At 45.1% G+C, this 15,741-nt stretch overlaps 1 protein-coding gene across 2 annotated transcripts in view; it reads left to right on the forward strand.

Annotated features, from left to right (window-relative positions):
- Nucleotides 1-15,741, forward strand: part of LOC137095543 (transformation/transcription domain-associated protein-like) — a 216,632-nt gene that overhangs the window by 65,308 nt on the left and 135,583 nt on the right. The window contains exons 32-34 of one of the 2 annotated variants that reach the window (XM_067462324.1): nt 837-857; nt 5,404-5,523; nt 9,844-9,963. In XM_067462324.1, the coding sequence (XP_067318425.1) occupies nt 837-857; nt 5,404-5,523; nt 9,844-9,963 (261 nt within the window). The remainder of the gene's footprint in view (nt 1-836; nt 858-5,403; nt 5,524-9,843; nt 9,964-15,741) is intronic. The other variant, XM_067462325.1, reaches the window with a different exon arrangement.

Below are 15,741 nucleotides of genomic sequence, written 5' to 3' on the forward strand. Positions count from 1 at the left end.
GAAGATAGTGTGAGAGCCACGTGTCTTCTCCCGAGAGCCCTAGGCAGGAGGACATGGAAGTGGAGGGGAAGACACGTGGCTGCCTCGCCTGTCGTTTAGGCATAAGAATGTGTTGGCCTCCTCATTGTCCCTCAGCTCTGCCCAGAAAGGGGGTGACGGACACGGCTCAGCTGAATGCACGGCACCTCTCATGGCAACGGCAGCAACGGAGCGGGTAGCGGAGGCGCTCCCCCTCTGATCCCGGCCCTCCCCTCCTCTCTTCCTTCCGAGGCGCAACCTTTAGTAAGACGTGCTAAGAGCTTTTGCAGTGACAACGGGCGGGGCAGGAGATTGTGAGCCTGTTTTCGGCCTGCGTTGTGTGTTTTTCCTTAGTTCTCTCCCCGTTACGTCTTGAGCGGATCTCGTTTCCGTTGTGGTCTCCCGTTGCCTCCCGGGATCGTCGGGAAGTCTCTTTCACTGTCTCGTCCATCCCTAATCTTCCTTAATTTTTTCCTCCCTTGTGTTCAACCTTTTTTAAAAAAAAACAATTTAATAACATGGGAAGTTGTATGTATTCAGTGTGTGTGTGTAAATAGCAAACTGGAAAAAAAAAAGATGCTTTTCCTCCCCATCCTCAGGAGAGTATTTCCGAGTGCGGGAGATGTTCCTTGTCTCCATTCTCTCAGTTTGAGGTGAGAACACAACCCTACTCGACCAAGTCAGTGTCTGACTCCAATCCCGAAAGCACTGCGTATACATCTCTCCTTTTTTAACATTTGTGTTTGGATTTTTCGTTCCCTTTTTTCTCCCTTTTGTTGTCCATTGTTCATGCTGTGAATTCTTTTGTTTCGGTTCAGCCTGCCATGGAAGGGGTAGAGGTGAGAATTTTTTCAGCGGAGGCACCAGGAAGTTGTCCGTTTCCTTTGTTTTCCCCTCGTTTTTCAGTTTTTTTCCTCCCGTTTTCCTACCTCTTGGTTGGTTCTTCACCTTCTTCTTCACCTGGAAGTTGTCCGTTTCCTTTGTTTTTCCCCTCATTTTTCAGTTTTTTTCCTCTCGTTTTCGTATCTTTTGGTTGGTTCTTCACCAGGAAGTTGTCTGTTTCCTTTGTTTTTCCCCCCGTTTTTCAATTTTTTCCTCCTGTTTTCGTATCTCTTGGTTGGTTCTTCACCAGGACATTGTCCGTTTCATTTGTTTTTCCCCTCGTTTTTCAGTTTTTTCCTCTCGTTTTCCTATCTCTTGGTTGGTTCTTCACCAGGAAGTTGTCCGTTTCCTTTGTCCCCCCCCCCCACCCCGTTTTTCAGTTTTTTCCTCCCGTTTTCGTATCTCTTGGTTGGTTCTTCACCAGGAAGTTGTCCGTTTCCTTTGTTTTTTCCCTCGTTTTTGCCCTGGTTTTCCCTTTTTCCCCCTTTTTTCCTCCCATTTTTTCCCTTTGTTTTTTCCTTCGTTTTCGTATTTCTTGGTTGGTTCTTTTGTTTTTTCCCTTGTTTTTTCCCTTGTTTTTTCCCTTGTTCCCCCCCATTTTTCCATTTTTTCCTCCTGTTTTCGTACCTCTTGGTTGGTTCTCCACCAGGAAGTTGTCAGTTTCCTTTGTTTTCCCCCCCGTTTTTCAGTTTTTTTCCTCCCGTTTTCGTGCCTCTTGGTTGGTTCTTCACCAGGAAGTTGTCCGTTTCCTTTGTTTTCTTCCCCATTTTTCAGTTTTTTTCTTCCCGTTTTCGTGCCTCTTGGTTGGTTCGTCACCAGGAAGTTGTCCGTTTCCTTTGTCCCCCCCCCCCCGTTTTTCAGTTTTTTTCCTCCCGTTTTCGTGCCTCTTGGTTGGTTCTTCACCAGGAAGTTGTCCGTTTCCTTTGTTCCCCCCCCCCCCCGTTTTTCAGTTTTTTTCCTCCCGTTTTCGTGCCTCTTGGTTGGTTCTTCACCAGGAAGTTGTCCATTTCCTTTGTCCCCCCCCCCCCGTTTTTGAGTTTTTTTCTTCCCGTTTTCGTGCCTCTTGGTTGGTTCTTCACCAGGAAGTTGTCCGTTTCCTTTGTTTCCCCCCCCTCCGTTTTTCAGTTTTTTTCCTCCTGTTTTTGTGCCTCTTGGTTGGTTCTTCACCAGGAAGTTGTCTGTTTCCTTTGTTTTTCCCCCCGTTTTTCAGTTTTTTCCTCCCGTTTTTGTATCTCTTGGTTGGTTCTTTCCTTCTGCTATGGTCTGTTTAGCCGTACCTATTTGTTCTGTATTGGGCAGAATGCGTTGTGCATTCTTTTGAGTGCAGTGCCGTGACTTGTCTTTCATGTATATATATATTATTTATTTGTTTATTTTTGTCTGTGGCAGAGTGGTATGAGTCTTATTACACTTGCTGTGACCCGTCAAGGACTTCTTTTCAAGCATGATCTTTATTTTCTTAATTGCAATTAAATAGGGTGTTCTGGGTGCAGTTTCCCGTTTTTCACCTCTATGTGTGTTGACTCAAAAATGTTTCAATTGGCGAGTGCCAGAAAGGGACTGGTTGAAAAGCAAACCCAGAGCTCCGCCCCCCTACACTCGTTTTCGGTCCTCAAAGCCAAGCCGGGCTCCCTATTTTTAATTTTTGGGTGCTGTTCCGTTATCTGGGCGGAGGCCACAAGGGGGCAATAGAGAGAGAGAGAGAGAAATATACTGTATTTTCTGGCGTATAATAATAGTAATAATCTATATATATATAAATGAACCATAATCATAGAACCATAGAATTGGAAGAGACCTCCTGGGCCATCCAGTCCAACCCCTTTCTGCCAAGAAACAGGAATATTGCATTCAAAGCACTCCCGACAGATGGCCATCCAGCCTCCTGTCCACTTCGTGCCAGGCTGGTGGCGCAGTCCTTAGCCCCGCCCACCAGGCGCAAGGGAAAGGGAATGAAGCAGGTGCTCCTAGTAGGGAGGGAGGGAGGGGGGGCTCTAATTTTCTTCTTGCCCCCCTCCCCATTGCTAAACCCCTCCCAAAAGCTTGCAACACCCCCTCCCCCCACAGAGAGATCATAGAATCCTAGAATAGTGGGAAGAGACCTCCTGGGCCATCCAGTCCAACCTCATTCTGCCAAGAAGCAGGAATATTGCATTCAAATCACCCCTGACAGATGGCCATCCAGCCTCTGCTTAAAAGCTTCCAAAGAAGCAGCCTCCACCACACTCCGGGGCAGAGAGTTCCACTGCTGAACGGTTCTCACAGTCATAGAATCATAGAATCAAAGAGTTGGAAGAGACCTCCTGGGCCATCATCCAGTCCAACCTCATTCTGCCAAGAAGCAGGAATATTGCATTCAAATCACCCCTGACAGATGGCCATCCAGCCTCTGCTTAAAAGCTTCCAAAGAAGGAGCCTCCACCACACTCCGGGGCAGAGAGTTCCACTGCTGAACGGCTCTCACAGTCATAGAATCATAGAATCAAAGAGTTGGAAGAGACCTCCTGGGCCATCATCCAGTCCAACCTCATTCTGCCAAGAAGCAGGAATATTGCACTCAAAGCACCCCTGACAGATGGCCATCCAGCCTCTGTTTAAAAGCTTCCTAAGAAGCAGCCTCCACCACACTCCCTCTGGGGCAGAGAGTTCCACTGCTGAACGGCTCTATCATATAGATAGAGAGCCCCACACACTTTTCCTTGGTGAGCCTTCGATAAAAGGATGCCGCATGGCTCCCAGATGGGAAAAGGGGAGAAGAGGGAGGATGAAGTGGGGTTTTGAAGGAAGTGGGGTTGTTTAACCCCTAAACAAAAAAGAGGTGCACACATTTAATATCCCTCTGTATTATCCGAGGACATCATATCCGGGGGTGGCAACTGTAGATAAGGAGGGGTCCCCAAAAATGGTATTACGGAGGTTCTTATCTGCAGTCAGAAGCAACCACTTGCAACGTGCATGCATGGTTGACTGTGGTTGACCATGCATGCATGTTGCAAGCGGCTGCTTCTGTCTGCAGATAAGAACCTCCGTGCTACCGTTTTCGGGGACCCCTCGCAAGCGGAAGGCGGGAGGGGGAATAACCAGCGAAAATGCGGAAAATAGTTTTCCTCCGTCAACCCGCTCTTCACCCCGTAAAATGGACTATCCGTCTCTCTCTCTAGCACACCCTTGTGGCCTCCGCCCAGATAATTTTTTGTCCAGGAAATATCGTATTGGACCGAATGTCCGGTGTTTGTGCATGCACATTTTCCTCCCCTCCTCATGGTGGCATTTGTCCCCATCTGACATTGAAAGCTATGCAGATGTTTAGCAGAAGAATTGCCGTATTTTCTCTAGACGAGAAGCCAAGTGAGGCAGAGGCATGGGCAGACTTCGGCCCTCGTTGTCCGGGGCATCCAGGCGTGGGCTTCATCTGACCCATGATTTAACGTCCACCATTCAAAACAAACGTTTTCTGGGTCCATGCACAAATTGAGCCAGGACGCTTCCTCTGCATCTTGTCTATTTGCAACCCAGACACATCAGAGAGGCGATTGAGAGGGCTCAGAACGAGAGGGAAGCAACATGGCTTCCAATTTATACATATGGCTTCCATATATAGATTAACACTTCATGTTTTTTGGACTCCAACTCCCACAATTCTGGGAATTGAAGTCCAAAACACCCGGCGGGCCGAAGTTGGCCCATGCCTGTCCCAGCCGGTCAGATCCTAACGCCAGAACTCTACCCGGAAGGCACTTGAAACCATTTTGTACGAGTCTAGTTTTAGAAACTTTTGCAAGTCCTTCCCTTTGGACTTCCACAAACCCCCTCGGCCATTGTTGTCATTGCATTAAAACGACAGATCGCAAACTGCAACGGGAAAAGAGTTTCTTACGCGACCCCGGGGTAAGTTGCTGCGGTTAACGCCTTGTTTTGGTTTGCCAGCCAGGCTCCCAGGTCTAGACAGAGGAGGAGGGCAGGCCGTCCCCACGTTACAAACAAGAGAAGTTTTGTGGGTTTGTCCTTGAGTTGAATTTGTATGTAAGTCGGCACATGGACATTCTTTAAGTGTAACTCCAGTCATATATATTAGGGATTTGCACAGCTAAAAAAAACCTGGTTCGTTTGTCTTAACGGAAATTTCGCAATCCCCATTTTGTTTCTAAAGTGCTTCAAAAAATCATAAGAGGTCCGCTTCTGATCTATGACTGAGTTCCAAAAATTTCATTACTTTTTTGTTACGCCGTTTGCCCATTCTCGCCCATGGGGACATTAATGGGGCTCCCCGCCCTCAGTTTTAGGGATATTGAGTTGAAACGCAATAGATCTTCCAGGACTGGATTTCCCTTCCTTCCCGCTTCCTGTTGTCTCAGCCCCCGTTGTTCTTAACTATGAGTCGCTTGTTTGTAACTCGGGACTGCCTGCACCGCGTTCCATGTAGGGTCTGTGGCGCATCACCTTCGAGTACGAGCGTGCAAGGAGCCAAGTGCCGGCTTGCGAGTGTTTCTGTTCTGTCTGCAGGAAATGAAGATCTGCTCGGCCATTATCAACCTCTTCCACCTGATCCCGGCCGCGCCTCAGACGCTCGTGAAGCCCTTGCTGGAGGTGGTCATGAAGACCGAGCGGGCCATGCTCATCGAGGTAATTTCCCCTCTAATGGCTTCTGCTTCTCCATTTGTAATGTTTGCTTTAATTGTCTTTTGGAATGGTTTCTGCTCCCCGGTGCAAAGCGTTTGATTCCAGGCATTGATTTGCGGGCGCCGTTGTTCGCACCGAGTTCCATTCCCTGCAAACAGTTTGGCGTGAAAGGGTCGTCAGGTGAGATGGTGGATATGTTGCTGGGCATGCCTTCATTAACAGCCAATTAGGTGCCAGAGTGTTGGGGTTCAGCCTGTGTGTGAACCTGTACCTGACTCTCTGATTGTATTTCCTGATGTCAATGATTGTGAGGTCAGTGTAGTAGATCATAGAATCCTAGAATCAAAGAGTTGGAAGAGACCTCCTGGGCCATCCAGTCCAACCCCATTCTGCCAAGAAGCAGGAATATTGCATTCAAATCACCCCTGACAGATGGCCATCCAGCCTCTGCTTAAAAGCTTCCAAAGAAGGAGCCTCCACCACACTCCCTCCAGGGCAGAGAGTTCCACTGCTGAACGGCTCTCACAGTCAGGAAGTTCTTCCTCATGTTCAGATGGAATCTCCTCTCTTGTAGCAATCCACTAAGATAACGGTTTGTGTAGTGAAAAACCTGCTTCTTTGGAAAGCGAAAGTCCAAATTCCCATGAGAATGATTCAGAGCCAAGCCGTGAACTTTCCCTCCCTTTTAGCTCTCCAGATAATCTGACACCTGGTCCCTCTAACGAGGATAGACGGCGGCAGATTTGGCAAAGCAGAGGCGAAGTGCAGAGTTTATGGAGGTCAGCTAGATTAAGAGAAATGCAAACACGGCCTTCAGGCACGTCACGAAATAGATTTCTATGCTTTAAAAACGCTTGGCCTGGATGCCCATTTAGTCCAGGCATCATTTCAGATTCATGTGCAGACTTTTACAGTTCTCCTGCTTCCAGTGGCTTTGTTCCAAGGAATTTTTCTAGTGCTTCAAGTACGGTTAGTGGATTGCTAACAGGTTCCAGGATTTAACAGTGTTACTGTGGCTTTTTGATTTTGTTCATGGACATTCATTGTTGCTGATTTTTACTGTGACTTTTTACCTTGCATTTTTCCTCTATTTTTGTACTTTCATCACTAAAAAGGATTGTTTTTTCCTGAAGTCAAGTGTGGTGGATTGTTGTCTTAGGGTCCAGTTTCCTGCTCTGGGTTGCAACACAGAGACAGAAATGACATTGAGGAATAACAGCCTTCCCCAACACAGAACCATCTAGCTGTGCTGCACTACAACTCCCATTAGCTATACTAGATGATAATAATAATAATAATGTTAAAAAAGGAATACAGGCAACTTGTTTTGTTATTGCTATTTTTAAAGCTAATTGTATTGTTTTAATCTGCTTCTGTAAACCGCTCCGAGCCAAATTGGGAGTAGCGCTATACAAGTTAAATAATTAAATAATAATAATAATAATAATAAACAAACAAACTGGTCATCGATTGATGACTACATCGGCCTTTAGGTTTTAAATGTGTCATGGTGTCATTGTTTTTAGTGTTTTATTGTTTGCTTGTTTCGGCGGTGGCCAGGGGAGCATTTGCACAATTAAAGCTTGTGCACCAGCTGCGCCCGTACTTTGGGAAGTCAGGCTTGGCCACAGTGGTCCACGTTCTGGTTACATCCCGTCTAGACTACTGCAACGCACTCTACGTGGGGTTGCCTTTGAAGACAGTCTGGAAGCTCCTTGAACAGAAGATCTAGAGCAGTCTTTCTCAACCTTCCTAATGCCGTGACCCCTTAATACATTTCCTCATGTTGTGGTGACCCCCAACCATAACATTATTTTGCTACTTCATAACTGTAATTTTGCTCCTGTTATTAATTGTAATGCGATTATCTGATAAGCAGGATGTATTTCCATTCACTGGACCAAATTTGGCACAAATACCCAATATGCACAAAATTGGGTTGGGGTGGGTTGATTGATTTTGTCATTTGGGAGTTGTAGTTGCTGGGATTTAAAGTTCACCTACAATCAAAGAGCATTCGGAACTCCAGCAACGACGGAATTGAACCAAACTTGGCACACAAAACTCCCATGGCCAACAGAAAACACGGGAAGGGTTTGGTGGGCATTGACCTTGAGTTTGGAGTTGTAGTTCACCTACATCCAGAGAGCTCTGTGGACTCAATGATGGATCTGGACCAAACTTGACATGAATACTCAATATGCCCAAATGTGAACACTTGTGGAGTTTGGAGAAAATAGACCTTGACATTTGAGTTGTAGTTGCTGGGATTTATAGTTCACCTACACTCAAAGAGCATTCTGATGGAATTGAACCAAATATGGCACACAGAACTCCCACGATCAACAGAAAATACTGTGTTTTCTGATGGTCTTTGGCGACCCCTCTGACACTCCCTGGTGACCCCCGCAGGGGTCCCGACCCCCAGGTTGAGAACCACTGATCTAGAGCTTTCCAGTAATGAGTAATGCTGGTACATAGACTACTTGTTTTCGTTTCAAATAACAGTCATTGCCTTTGTGCTTCTTTTCACTGGGAAAAGAACAACCTGCAAAATTTAAGAAGACCAGTTCAAATGAGAGAGTGGGAGCAAATGTGGAACAAAAAATTAAAATATATTTATGCAATGGATTTAAAAGAAAATTGGATAAAAATGTTCCATAGATGGTATACCATACCTAAACAATTAGCTAAAATGTATAAATCGGTTTCCGACAAGTGTTGGAAGTGCAGCGAGCAGTCTGGCTGCTTTTACCATATGGAACTTTTTCCCCCTTTTTTTGGTATTTTTTTGGGCTTTTTGTGTGTGTAATTTGGCGTTGTTGTCCTTTTTCTTTTTTATGTAAATTTGGTAAATTTGGTATTTGGTTAAATGTCCTTTGAGCAGTATCTGGCCAGTTGGAGTGCTTCCGGTGTTGCCGCAAGAAGGTCCTCCATGGTGCATCATGTGGCAGGGCTCAGGGTGCATTGCAGCAGGTGGTCAGTGGTTTGCTCTTCTCCGCACTCGCATGCCGAGGATTCCACCCTGTAGCCCCATTTCTTAAGATTGGCTCTGCATCTCGTGGTGCCAGAGCGCAATCTGTTCAGCGCCTTCCAAGTCGCCCAGTCTTCTGAGTGCCCAGGGGGGAGTCTCTCATCTGGTATCACCCATGAATTGAGGTGCTGGGTTTGGGCCTGCCACTTTTGGACTCTGTGTTTGCTGGGGTGTTCCAGCGAGTGCCAAATTTACAAAATCTGTGTGGGTTTTTTTTTCTTTCTTTTTTTTCTTTTTTCTTTTTCTTTTTAATCTCTGTGTTTGTTTTGCTCTGTTAGAATTGTAATACAATGGTTGCTGATGACACGATAAATAAATAAATTCTTTTTTATATGCTTCTAATTTTTTACCTCTTTTCTATACTTATCTCGTTATTGTTCCCACTCTTTCGTTGTATTATATAAAATCTAATAAAATCCTTAAAAAAAAAAACAACCTGCAGGTTGGGTTGTTGTAGGTTTTTTCGGGCTATATGGCCATGTTCTAGAGCAGGGGTCAGGAACCTTCGGCCCTCCAGGTGTGGTGGACTTCAACTCCCACAATTCCTTGAGGCTCGGCATTCGCCCCAAAGGCTTACCTTGGCCTCAAGGAATTGTGGGAGTTGAAGTCCACCACACCTGGAGGGCCGAAGGTTCCCCATGCCTGGTCTAGAGGCATTCTCTCCTGTTTTTATGACACTGTGTCTTTTATTGTGTTCTGTCATATGATTTTTATGAGCCTGAGAACAAGTTTTATTGAGTTCTTGGCCACCACCGAGAAGGCCCTGTCCCTCGTCCCCACCAGCCTCACTTGTAATAAAGGTGGGACCGAGAGCAGAACCTCCTCAGAAGACCTTAAATTCCTAGGTGGGACGTAGAAGGATATACGTTCGGACAGGTACGCTTGTTTTAGACAAGACATCCAAATAGAACAATATCATCTTTCGTCCTGGCATTTCAAACACTTTCCATGGGAATATTGGGTGAGTGTGTGTGGAAATCAGACACACTAAAGTCAAGGTTGACACTGTAGATTCAGGGCTTGCTGCCCTCTTGGCTCACCTGATGACTCCGAATGAAGAATCCATCTTTCTCTCTCCTGTGTGACTCAGTGCGAGTATCTGCCTATGTTGTATGCATCACACAGTCCTAGACACTTGGGAAGCGTCCAACATGTGATCCAATTCAACAGCCAGAAGAGTGTCTGCTGTGGACTCATCTTGTTGTGTTTATATAATAATAATAATAATAATAATAATAATAATAATAATAATAATAATAATAGTTTTTCTTTGTGGTTTGCTTCCTCAGGCCGGCAGTCCCTTCCGAGAGCCGTTAATCAAGTTCCTGACGCGGCACCCTTCTCAGACGGTGGAGCTGTTTATGATGGAAGCCACCTTGAATGATCCCCAGTGGAGCCGGATGTTTATGGTAACCTGCTTTGCATGTCTAGCTATGCATCAAAGGAGTGGTACGGATGCAGCCACACTCTCATTGGCTGAAGCAGGATCAGAATAGCGTTGAACCACAGGGTGGGGTCCTCCATCTCTTCTCAAGCACATCCTTCTCTCTTCTGACCTTGAGACACTACTGACCATCACCTTGGACCTTGGTGCCTGCCTGACTAACCAAGGCTGCTGCTGTTGCAACCCAGAGCAGGAAACGAGACCCGAAGACAACAATCCATCACACATGACTGTGGGAAAAACATTCTGAACCCCACCAACAACAGAACTGAGAAAGACATGTCATGGCATTCTTCTATTCTGATTGGCCCAACAGGCAGGGCTCCCACACGTAACCCCCACGAACAACAGAAAATGCTGTGTTTTCTGATGGTCTTTGGTGACCCCTCTGGCACCTCCTGGTGACCCCTCCAGGGGTCCCGACCCCCAGGTTGAGAAACACTGGTTTAGAGCATGATAGGCTTTATAGGCTTTATCTGTTGCGACCCAGAGCAGGAAACGAGACCATAACAATCCACCACACTCAACTGTGGGGAAAAAACAATCCCTTTTTATTGATGAAAAATGGTTACAAAATAGAGAAAAATGCAAAGTCAAAAAGCCACAGTAAAAATCAGCAATCACAGATATCCCTGAACTAGATCAAAAACCAAAAGCAACACTGTAAAATCCTGGAACCTGTTAGCAATCCACTAACCGTACTTGGAGCACTAGAAGCCTCTTGGGATGAAGGCACAGGAAACGGGAGATCTGCCAAGGTAATGCCTCAGTCTAAAACGATGCCTGATCTAAAGAGTCAAACCGGCGAGAGGCACTTAAAGCCGAGGAAACTGTTTCGTGACACGCCTCCAGGCTTTGAAGCCCTTGTTTCTTTTTCTTTTAATCTGGTTGACCTTCGCAGACTCTGCGATTCACTCCTATTTCTCCAAATCTGTCCTCTTATATCCTCATTAAGGATCCCAGGTGTTAGCCTCTCTGGAGAGCTATCACCGCTTGACCCTGAGACATCCTCAGGAGAATGTGTACTTTCACTTTTCAAGCCTTCCAAGCCTGCAGGAGTTTCTTCTACACTGACCTCAGAATCAACATTTTCAGTAACATCAGGAAATACAATCAGAGAAGCAGGTTCAGGTTCACACCCAGGCTGAACCCCAACAGCTGCTGTCTCTTCACTCTGCATCACATTATTTATTATTTATTTACAGTATTGATATTCTGCCCTTCTCCTCACCTCGCAGGGGACTCAGGGTGGATTACAATGTACACATACTTGGCAAACATTCAATGTCATAGACACACAACACATAGAGACAGACACACAGAGGCCATTTAACATCCCAGTGTTCTGGCCACCAGGGAGCTGTTGCTTCACCGTCCGTTTGTGACACTGATTAAGTACTTTCCGCATTCCCGCACGCTTTTGCTGGAGAAACATAACAACAACAGGACTCTGGATGATGTGTGAGCAAGTCTTGCTTGTGCCCTGGTCTCAAAGGATCAGGAGATATACGGTTGAGATCTCCCCTGCCTCCTTCAGTAGAGAAAAGAACCTCAGATGTGCTGTTGGTCAGGCAGGGAGCTCTGAAAAAACCATTGTGAGTACTATTGAGTTATAGATAGATATTGAGTTATTAAGAAAAGCAATTGAGCTATTGAGTTATAGAGAGTTATAAGAGATATACAAGACCCGGGGCTGACTGTAGCTCAGATCACGAACTTCTTATTGCCCAATTTAGAATAAAACTAAAGAGATCAGGGAAAATACACAGACCAGTTAGATATGATCTCACTAACATTCCTAGCGAATATACAGTGGAAGTGAAGAACAGATTTGAAGGACTAGATTTAGTAAACAGAGTCCCAGAAGAACTATGGACAGAAGTCCGCGACATTGTTCAGGAGGCGGCAACAAAGTACGTCCCAAAGAAAAAGAAAACCAAGAAGGCAAAATGGTTGTCTGCTGAGACACTGGAAGTAGCCCAAGAAAGGAGGAAAGCAAAAGGAAACAGGGATAAGGGGAGATATGCCCAGTTAAATGCGCAATTCCAGAGGTTATCCAGAAGAGATAAGGAACTATTTTTAAATAAGCAATGCATGGAAGTGGAAGAAGACAACAGAATAGGAAGGACAAGAGACCTCTTCCAGAAAATTAGAAACATTGGAGGTAAATTTCAGGCAAAAATTGGTATGATAAGAAACAAAGATGGCAGGGACCTAACAGAAGCTGAAGAGATCAAGAGAAGGTGGCGAGACTATACAGAAGATCTATATAGGAAGGATAACAATATCGAGGATAGCTTTGACGGTGTGGTGAATGAATTAGAACCAGACATCCTGAGGAGTGAGGTTGAATGGGCCTTAAGAAGCATTGCTAACAACAAGGCAGCAGGAGACGACGGGATCCCAGCTGAACTGTTTAAAATCTTAAAAGATGATGCTGTCAAGGTGATGCATGCCATTTGCCAGCAAATATGGAAAACACAAGAATGGCCATCAGACTGGAAAAAATCAACTTATATCCCCATACCAAAAAAGGGAAATGCAAAAGACTGCTCCAACTTCCGTACAGTGGCCCTTATTTCTCATGCCAGTAAGGTAATGCTCAAGATCCTGCAAGGAAGACTCCAGCAATACATGGAGCGAGAGTTGCCAGATGTTCAAGCTGGGTTTAGAAAAGGCAGAGGAACGAGAGACCAGATTGCCAATATCCGCTGGATAATGGAGAAAGGCAGGGAGTTTCAGAAAAACATCTACTTCTGCTTCATTGACTATTCTAAAGCCTTTGACTGTGTGGATCATAATAAATTGTGGCAAGTTCTTGGTGGGATGGGCATCCCAAGCCACCTTCCCTCTCTCCTGAGGAATCTGTACAAGGACCAAGTAGCAACAGTAAGAACTGACCACGGAACAACAGACTGGTTCAAGATTGGGAAAGGCGTACGGCAAGGCTGCATCCTCTCACCCAACCTCTTTAACTTGTATGCAGAACACATCATGCGAGGATGTGCGGGGCTTGAGGAATGCACAGCTGGGGTGAAAATTGCTGGAAGAAACATTAACAACCTCAGATATGCAGATGACACCACTCTGATGGCCGAAAGCGAGGAGGAGCTGAGGAGCCTCCTAATCAAGGTGAAAGAAGAAAGCGCAAAAGCCGGGTTGCAGCTAAACGTCAAAAAAACCAAGATTATGGCAACAAGAATGATTGACAACTGGAAAATAGAGGGAGAAACCGTGGAGGCCGTGACAGACTTTGTATTTCTAGGTGCAAAGATTACTGCAGAGGCAGACTGTAGCCAAGAAATCAGAAGACGCTTACTTCTTGGGAGGAGAGCAATGTCCAATCTCGATAAAATAGTGAAGAGTAGAGACATCAGACTGGCAACAAAGATCCGCCTAATCAAAGCCATGGTATTCCCTGTAGTAACCTACGGATGTGAGAGCTGGACCTTAGGGAAGGCTGAGCGAAGGAAGATCGATGCTTTTGAGCTGTGGTGCTGGAGGAAAGTGCTGAGAGTTCCCTGGACTGCGAGAAGATCCAACCAGTCCATCCTCCAGGAAATAAAGCCCGACTGCTCACTGGAGGGAAAGATACTAGAGACAAAGTTGAAGTACTTTGGCCACATCATGAGGAGACAGGAAAGCCTAGAGAAGACAATTATGCTGGGGAAAGTGGAAGGCAAAAGGAAGAGGGGCCGACCAAGGGCAAGATGGATGGATGGCATCCTTGAAGTGACCGGACTGACCTTGAGGGAGCTGGGGGTGGTAACGGCCGACAGGGAGCTCTGGCGTGGGCTGGTCCATGAGGTCACGAAGAGTCGGAGACGACTGAACGAATAAACAACAACATAAGAGATATATTAAGATATTGAGATAGTAATAGAGTTATTGAGAAATAGAGAGAAATGGCTATTGAGTACTACTGAGATATTGAGATAGTAATTGAGAAATTGAGTTATTAAGAAATAGAGAGAAATAGCTATTGAGTACTATTGAGCATTACTTCATCTCCAAAACTGACCTTGTGCTTAGATAGGGGAAGACCTGTTCTTTCTAACCATAGCAGCTCAGGGTTAGGGTGAAAGGATCCCAGGATTTTTTTCTACCATTTGGAGAAAGGTTACCCCAGTAATTGAAGAAAAAGGGAAAGAAAGAGCATCTCTGAGGTTTCTCAAATTGACTGTTTGTGTTGTAACTTTGTCAAGCTGTGCCAAGTCTGCCAAGGGCTTTGGAAATAAACATTTGGTTGATGTTCATATCTTGACTGGCATCGGTTGCTGAAAGTATTGAGTTATTTGAATTTGACGATGAGACGACTCGGAATGATCTTGTAGTAAGGATGATGTTTTGATGATGTTTTGATAATGTTTGATAATTATGTATTGTGGATTATTTTATTGTATGTTGTTTTTTGCACCTTTTCATGTTGTGCACCACAATGAGTCGCCAGTAGGCTGAGAATTGCGGTATATAAGCAGAGTAAATAAATAAATAAATAAATAAATAAATAATTGCATCAAAGAAAGACCTCCAGCAGTTCGCCCAGATAAAGAGAGAAGCACATCTTAGTTTTAACGTTATAGCGTCTGGGTGTGACGGCACAATAACAACAACAACAACAACAGGACTCTGGATGATGTGCGAGCAAGTCTTGCTTGTGCCCCGGTCTCAAAGTATCAAGAGATATACGGACACCAAACCAGCGTAAGAGGCTGTAGATGCCATTCCTTGGCTGTCATTGTGGCAGCCGTTAGGAGAAAATAAAATAATAAAGGGAAATCATAATAATTGAGAAAAAATTAGAAGATTCATGTTCCTACCTGATCCTGAAAAGACAATTTCTAATGAGTAGATTTGCAAGCATGAGAAACCTACAGATGACATTAATTGACACTGGACTATGGGTCAGTTTGCTCTAGCCGATGTTTACATAGATATGAAGTCAACAAGAGAAGTTTGGCAGGACAAAGAAATCAATAGTATCGATCCAAGACTTGGAACATCTAAAGCAGTGGTTCTCAACCTTCCTAATGTCGTGACCCCTTAATACAGTTCCTCATGTTGTGGTGACCCCCAACCATAACATTATTTTCGTTGCTACTTCACAACTGTAGTTTTGCTACTGTTATGAAGCATAATGCAAATATCTAATATGCAGGATGTATTTTCATTCACTGGACCAAATTTGGCAAAAATACCCGATACACCCAAATTTGAACACTGGTGGCGTTGAGTGGAGGATTGATTTTGTCATTTGGGAGTTGTAGTTGCTGGGATTTATAGTTCACCTACAATCAAAGAGCATTCTGAACTCCACCAAGGATGGAATTGAACCAAACATGGCATACAGGACTTCCATGACCAACAGAACACATTGGAAGGGTTTGATGGGAATTGACCTTGAGTTTTGGAATTGTAGTTCACCTACATCCCGAGAGTACTGTGGACTCAAACAATAATGGATCTGGACCAAATTTGGCATGACAATCAATATGCCCAAATGTGAACTCTGCTGGAGTTTGGGGGAAATAGACCTTGACATTGGGAGTTGTAGTTACTGGGATTTATAGTTCACCTACAAACAAAGAACATTCTGAACTCCATCAACTATAGAATTGGGCCAAACTTCCCACACAGAACCCCCATAACCAACAGAAAATACTGTGTATTTGCGACCCCTCTGACACCCGCTGGCAACCCCTCCAGGGGTCCCGACCCCCAGGTTGAGAAACGCTGATCTAAA

The sequence above is a fragment of the Anolis sagrei genome, chromosome Y (assembly GCF_037176765.1).
Source record: "Anolis sagrei isolate rAnoSag1 chromosome Y, rAnoSag1.mat, whole genome shotgun sequence".
In the NCBI taxonomy this organism is placed as follows: Eukaryota; Metazoa; Chordata; class Lepidosauria; order Squamata; family Dactyloidae; genus Anolis; species Anolis sagrei.